Below are 7,888 nucleotides of genomic sequence, written 5' to 3'. Positions count from 1 at the left end.
ATCATTGTGACACAGCGAAGCTCACCAAGACATGTCTGGGCAGGTGACATACAGGCACATGGATTGAGGGTACAAAATGAGGGATGTTGGCATCATGGCTTGGCCTTTCTCTTCCCCCACGTATGCTGGAAGGGGCGGGGCCTCAGGCAGAAGTGGCGGGGCTGGGGGCTAGCCTCCCCCAGCCAGCCTTTCAGCACCGTCCAGCGCGCAGCACCTGGGGCTCCTGCTATGAGTTAAAGGGCCCAGGGCTCCAGCCACTGCCGCTACTGCTGTGGCGGCGGCAGGGGCTGGGAGCCCCAGGCCCTTTTAAATCACTGGGCCCTGGGGCAGCTGCCCTCTTTGCCCCCCCCATCAGCTGCCCTGCCAGGCAGGCCCTGAACTCTTTGATAATGATTTCTTTTCGTATTTAAGTCAATAATGTTTTTCATTCTTGAAGTTCAGGATTTTGCCCACTAATAGTTTTATAAAAGTTGAATTCAACACTACAAGAAATTCACCATGAACGATTTTATGCACTTGTTCTACATGGTGGCCTACGCCCTTCACCCAGGGGTCCCCAAACTTTTCCCCCGAGGTCTGCCTGTGCAGCTGCAATAGGCACAGTGGCCCAGTATTCACAATTCTGGAGGAAAAATAATCCTAACTGTTACATCGGTATAAACTATAACACTGTGACTAAACAACGTGCAGGTTTCCTTTTGCTTTATAACACACTGAGGCAATGGGTTCTCATCTGACCCCATAAAGAAGACTCCAAACTTCAACTATGTCTCATCTTACATTTTTACACTTACTTTATGTTATTGGCTGGCTCATTTCGTTTTGCTGTAGCTGGTCCATGATTTTGATGATCTTCTCCACCCATGCACCCTTCTCAAAACCTTTTCCAAAAAAAAAAAGTGACCCCCCCGATTAGACTGAAATACTGCTGGCTGTTTTTTACAGTTGTAAATGGCAGACTTGTGTGTACGTTGCTAGGTCACTTTGCAGTAATATGCACCGCTGTACTCATGAGAATTAAACCGGCCATATTGCAGCTTCTTTAAAAAAAAATAAGAAAGAAAGAAAGAAAGAAAGAAAGAAAGAAAGAGTTTATTCTATGTTCTGTCCAACATATACAGCTCAAAACACGACATTTATGTAGCGTTTACTTAGCTTATATGAGTCACACGGTATTAAACATTTATTAAGAGCTTGACTGGAGCATGCAGTTACACCAGTGGACCACCAAGGAGTGGGGGGCCGTGGCCCATATTTTGGGAACCCCTGCCTTCACCCTTCTCAACTTGAGAACATACTCTTCTCAGACATGCAACCCAATCTCCAGCTATCCACTGGCATAGCCTTAGTGCCTGCACTATAGTTAGACACCTATAGCTGGCCTGTACCACCTGACTGGACCTGGGGGCTGTTTAAGCGTCCTGTAGATTTCCAAGCTCCCTGCAGCCTGAGCTCTGGGACTCTCCCACCTCACAGCCCCCCAGGTCTCAGTTGGCGTCCAGAAGTCTACACTGCAATTAAACAGCCCTGGAGCTAGAGCCAACCACAGGGCATGGGCCAGCAACAGATGTCTAACTGCTGTGTAGACACACCCTTAGAGATCTAAGGAAAAATGGCTCCTGATAGCATGTCTGGGGTTTTTTATGGTTCTTCTTAAGCCAGTGAGAGGTCAGTCATTCTTTCTGGTTCTCTATCAGTTCAACTGGTTGATTGCTAGTGCCCTAGAAAAGTTTTTGAATTGCAAGGGGGAAAAAAAAATTTATGACACTAATGGGGCAGTAAATATGTGCCAATAAAATGTTGTGACACTTCTGTAGCGCTACCGTTGTGTGTTAATCAGACGTTGTTTAAACTTAGAGCAAACAATTGCAGTTAATAGGTAACCACCAATTCCAGACCTTTGCAATATAGGCTTAAGGGTGTAAATAAAATGAGTTTATCACTGCCTTTCAGAAATAGGGCCTAACTGTACTCCATTGTAAGAAAAAGTAAAGCTATGTTTAAAACTCTGTTTTTATTTAAAAATATTATATTGTAGCATAAAACCTATGAAAAGAGTTCCCTACAAACACAAACCAACAGCAACTGTTTGAAATGGTCCCATCCGTTCAATATTTGGAAATGCTGAAGAGTAATAAGCTAAGGCGGGCATTTACAGAGCAAAGTCTCCAAACCAGGCTGTCGGCTCACTCAGGAGGAGGGGGAATATCCTGGCACTGAAGAGGCCCAACCATTTATGATTAAGCAGGTCTCACCAGGGTAAAGATTTGCCACGTTATTTTGTAATTTTCATTGTTACCGGAGGGCAATAAGCAACTCTCTCCAGCCTTGGCACAGATGTGTTTTGTCTTGTTGGCTCAAAAAGAAGAACATTGGTCCATTTCAGTGACACGGGTAGTTGCTCTATTTGCCGGGTCAGTGACTAAACCAGGAAAGGAACTGCGTGAAATTAATTTTCTTTATGCACTAAATGGATCCACATATTCATTTCTGTAGGTGTATTTTTATTGTCTCATGGGCTGTTTCTATGTGTAATTTGCATTTGGGAGCAGGGTTGGATCTCTATCCATGTTATCTTTTGTACTGCTGTTGCAAAGTGTGCATATTTCATGAGCAGCATGGTAAATTACGAAGATACGGCACTAATGAATTTGATCTGGCAAACACCTGGGAGATTCCCGGTTCTCTGCAGTCCCACAGAAGAGTGCCTGAAGCAACTTTCCCCTCCCAGGAGTTCTTTGGGCACAGTCCTGTTTCATTAAGAAATCCCCCAGAATGGGAGCCATGAAACAGGAATATCAGGATCCTGGTAGTTCAGGGCCCAGGGCAGCCAGCTGGGTCCAGGCTCCCAGGTGGGTGTCCCCAGAGCTGTGCAGAGACTAGAGTGACTCTCCCCTCCCTGCTCCGCTCTGTGGGCTGCCTTTGCCTGAGAATCACACTGGCCTTTGTTGATGTTTTATCACATGGAAAACTCCTGGGTCCTTGGCTCCGACTCCCGGCCTCTTGTCAGTCTCCCTCAGCCAGTCGTGCTGCCCATGTTTGCCCTTCCATACGGTCTCTGCATGGCAAATTATTCTAACCCCCACCTACCCAGCTTTGCCATCTTACACACACAGGATGTTCTGGCCCTGCAGCTGCTCTGTGTCCATGGGAAATGTCACAATTCTGCCCTGGAGTCACACAGCAGCTGGGACAGATGCTGGAGACACTGCTGGAGAGACAGAGATGGGCTGCTCCCCATCTGGAAATGTCCATCTACCCATCAACTCCAGCTGTGTGTGTCCTCTGAGGCTGCCACCCGGCCAGGGCTCCTGGATTCTATTTCTGAGGCTGTTTCTCTCCTGCCCCAATTCAACCCCTTGTGGAGGGGAAGGGAAGACCCAAAGATCAAGCCAGAGGCCATCAGAGCTGCAAGAGCAAAGACACGGATGTACCTGCATTCCCGCTTCTAAAGCTGGATGGGCCAAGACATCAGTGAAAGGGCTGAACATGAGGGAATGAGTGATTCCTGCAGAGGGAGACAAATTGCCCAGTCTGGGACACTTGGCCTCTCCCCCTCCCAGAGCTCAAGAACCAATGAAATTCCCAGGCTGCTCAGGAAAATGAGATTTGCCAGAAGTTTTATTTGCATCTTAATTTGGGGGAGGGAACAAATAACTGAACAATACTGAGAAAATCATTCAATGAGCAATAAAGACTCCACAGACACCTGACTTCCCAGAAATTTCAGACCTCTCCCTGCCACCCCATGCAGAAATGGGGAGAAAATGCCTCCCAGGGCGGCAATTTCAGGAATAATCCCAGTATGCAATAATGTGAATGGAGCCCCGGGCTGAAAACAGGGACAAGGAACTTCAGCTAAATCCTTCAGCCTGCCCCTGACAGAGATAGCTGGGAAGGGATGGGAAAGGGTTAGAGAATACTGCAATACAGTAATAATAATAATGTCACTCGCCTGGTGCCTCCATCTTATTGAGACACACAGCACACACGTCACTAGTGGTGCCACTTGATTCTCTAGGGAATTGGGCAACTGTTCATTATCCCCATGATTCTTCCCATCTCTACAGATGCAGAGAGGAGGAGGGGAAGTGGCCGGCACTAGTCTGTATGGCGTTTCATGTGGCATGTTAGAGAGGTCCTGGTCTTGTATCTTTCCCCACAGATGGAACATTGATAGGGGCACTCTCCCGTGTGCCTTCTCCGATGGACTTTGAAGCCAGATTTACTTTTGAAGCTCTCCCCACAGTCGGGGCAGATATAGGGTCTCTCTCCTGTGTGGATTCTCCGATGGTCAGTAAGGTGATGGCTGTGACTGAAGCTTTTCCCACAGTCGAGGCAGTTATAGGGTTTCTCTCCCATGTGGACTCTCTGGTGTACAATAAGGTCAGAGGTGGAAGTGAACCTTTTTCCACACTCGGGGCATCCGTAGTGTCTCTCGCCCGTGTGAGTCCTCCGATGTCTAGTCACATGCCCTCTCTGAGTGAAGGTTTGTCCACAGTCAGGGCATTTATGCCATTTCTCTCCCGTATGGATCGTCTGATGCATAATAAGGCCTGACCTCTGACTGAAACATTTCCTGCAGTCAGGGCACTTATGGGGTATCTCTCCTGTGTGGGTTCGCTGATGTCTAATAAGGATTGATTGGTCATTGAATTGTTTTCCACACTCAGGGCAGTAATAGGGGGGTCTCTCCTGTGTGAGATCTCTGATGTCTAATAAGGTGTTCTTTACAACTGAAGCGTTTCCTGCACTCAGCACATTCAAACCGCTTCTCCTTAGTGCAGGTTCTCGGCTGGATCGTGGCCTCATTGGGATCCTCTGAACCTCCCCCTCGGTGAGTGGATTCACCCAGCATCTTCCCTGGGGGGTTTCCCTGCTGCTTCTCTGGCCTGCACTGAGTTTCTGGGGCTTGTCCCTGCCCAGGACTCTGGGGATCATCCACTTCACACCTTCCCAGCAACGTCCCCTTTGGTTCCATTCTCTCAGGACCTGCTGGACAAGGATTCTCTTCACTCACCATCTCATCACCTGCTGGGACAGAGAGAATCCGGACAGGAGTCAGTCCCTGTGTGGGGGGAATGGAAAGGTCAGAAAATGGAACAGAGAAGTGGGGACACAAACCAAAACAATGGCTGGGAAGAATGATATCCATTTAACCAATTTCTCACCTCTGGGGATGTTTCTCAGGACCTCTCTAGCCTGGGACCCCTGGACATTGGGGACCCATGGCTCTTCCCCTCGGTCCAGCTGGGAGATCATGCTGGGCTTGGGAATTGGAAAACCTGCTCCGGGAAAAGAAATGAAGTGAGCTGAGTTTTACCGTTGTTCTCAGACAGCTGTTTCCAGGTGTGCTGGGTGAGTGGGTGCCCTTGTTTAAACCAAAGGGATAGGAAGTGTTCCTGGAGAGCCTTTGGGGAGGGCAGAAGGGGATTCTGGGATCTCCACTCACTGGGGGATTTTATGACTCTGGTACAGCATCACTGTGCAAACTCTTTACACCTTCCTAACCCTACTGAGCCTGGGACTATGGGACTGATTCCCCTGAAATCTAAGGGATCAGGGAAGAACCCTGGGGAGAAGCCGACCTGGGCACGTCAAAGATGCCCAGTTTCTAACACCAAGAGAACAGGAATCCTTACCCAGCGAGATCACGTTCTCATAGTTCTCCTGCATGACGTCCCTGTAGAGAGCTCTGTGACCCGGGTTCAGCAGGGCCCATTCCCCCTGGGTGAAATACACAGCTACCTCCTCAAAGGTCACCGGCATCTGTATCAGCAACAAGAGTCCCCCACTTACAACCTGCTGTCCCAGCCACAGCTCTCCCCCCCCCAGCTCAGTCGCAGAAAGAGCTGGGAACATCCCCCTCGGCCACAGAGAGAAGGAACAGTCCTGGGGGCTGGGAGGAGGGGGGAAATTTCGGAAAGATTAAATGAAAAGCACGCTGTTACTACGCTGAAACTGAGATGCCCAGAGCTGCCAACTCTGGTGATTTTATCCTGGATCTCACAATGCTTATCTGGGATTTGAAAAATTTCTCATGATCGCACCATTCCTGGCTATGAAATCACACATTTTCCCCTATTTGAAATGGCCACCTTCTCCCATTGTGAGGGAGGGCCTGATGCCAAAATGCCCTTACTCAAGATGGCCACTATTTCCCTACCCTTTGGCATGTGGAAGAGAGGCTGTCCTGAGTGAAGGTGGCCACCAGCTCCCATTGTTTTCACAGACCCATAGAATTGTAGGACTAGAGGAGACCTTGCAAGGTCATCAAGTCCAGTCCCCTGCACTCATAGATTCATAGATATTAAGGTCAGAAGGTACCATTATGATCATCTAGTCTGACCTCCTGCACAATGCAGGCCACAGAATCTCACCCACCCACTCCTGCAATAAACTTCTCACCTAAGTCTGAGCTATTGAAGTCCTCAAATCATGGTTTAAAGACTTCAAGGTGCAGAGAATCCTCCAGCAAGTGACCCGTGCCCCATGCTACAGAGGAAGGCGAAAAACCCCCAGGGCCTCTTCCAATCTGCCCTGGAGGAAAATTCCTTCCCAACCCCAAATATGCAGGAGGTCAGACTAGACTATCATAATGGTCCCTTCTGACCTTAAAGTCTATGAGTCTATGAGAACATGTGCTGGGTCATCATCTGAGACTGCTATAACATGAAACATATGGCAGAGTGCCGGTAAAATGGAGCAGGGGACATACAATTCTCCCCCAAGGAGTTCAGTCACAAATTTAATTAATGCATTATTTTTTTAATGAGCATCATCAGCAGGAAGCATGTCCTCTGGAATGGCTATCGAAGCATGAAGGGGCATACATCTGTTTAGCATATCTGGCACGTAAATGTCTTGTAATGTGGTCTACAACAGTGCCTTGTGAATGCCTGTTCTCACTTTCAGGTGACACTGTAAATAAGAAGCAGGTAGCATTATCTCCTGTAAATGTAAACAAAATTGTTTGTTTTAGTGATTGGCTGAACAAGAAGTAGGACTGAATGGACTTGTAGGCTCTAAAGTTGAACATTGTTTTGTTTTTAGGTGCAGTTATGTAACAAAAAAAATCTACATTTGTCAGTTGCACTTTCATGATAAAGTAATTGCACTACAGTAGTTATAGGGGACGAATTGCAAAATACTATTTCTTTTGTTTATCATTTTACAGTGCAAATATTTGTAATAAAAATAATCTAAAGTGAGCACTGTACACTTTGTATTCTGTGTTGTAATTGAAATCAATATATTTGAAAATGTAAAAAAAATCCACATTTTTTTAATCCCAATTAATTTTTTTGAGTTAATCACGTGAGTTAACAGCCATTAATTGACAGCCCTACTAAAAAAAACCCTGCTCTCGTTTGGAAAGGGCTGCTGGGTATCACTGCAAATCCTGGCTGAGGTGCACTGGGCCTTGGAGAGTGGACAGGTCTCTGCCCGGGACCCTGGCTCACTGGGCAGAGCACACAGCATGAAGAAGCAGAGTTGGATCACTCTAGGGCAGCGTTTCTCAAACTGGGGTCCGTGGACCCTGGGGATCTGCAAGGGTACTCCAGGGGGTCTACGGGCCCCACGGATCAACTCCTCCCCGTCCCTCAACTCCTTCACCTCCCTCCCAGCGTCTCCTGAATGCCGGGGAACACTGCCCAGGGCTGAAGCATGTAACTTAGCTTTGCAGGGCCCCCTTTGGTATGGGGGCTCTGGGCAATTGCCCTGCTTGCCATCTCCTAATGCCAGCCCTGCACTTTGGACCCCCCTAAAACCATCCTGTGACCCCCCAGGGCGGGTGCAATCACCAGGCTGAGAGACAGTGATCTGGATGAATTGGTACCACCTGGAAGACCTCTGTGTACACCCAGGGGTATGTGTGCCCCTGGTG

The 7,888-nt window shown here is 48.0% G+C and overlaps 1 protein-coding gene across 1 annotated transcript; it reads right to left on the bottom strand.

The window, feature by feature from the left end:
* Positions 1-3,895: 3,895 nt before the first annotated feature.
* LOC141996285 (uncharacterized) lies at positions 3,896-5,769 on the bottom strand. Its single transcript, XM_074968278.1, is given in 4 exon segments — positions 3,896-4,686; positions 4,688-5,031; positions 5,172-5,285; positions 5,643-5,769. Coding segments are annotated over 4 exon segments (1,170 nt in total). The 3' UTR covers positions 3,896-4,101.
* Positions 5,770-7,888: the final 2,119 nt, after the last annotated feature.

This window comes from Natator depressus, chromosome 11, assembly GCF_965152275.1.
Source record: "Natator depressus isolate rNatDep1 chromosome 11, rNatDep2.hap1, whole genome shotgun sequence".
NCBI classification, from domain to species: Eukaryota; Metazoa; Chordata; order Testudines; family Cheloniidae; genus Natator; species Natator depressus.
The sequence above is the reverse complement of the archived record's forward strand: the minus strand, read 5'-3'. Positions and strand labels throughout refer to the sequence as shown.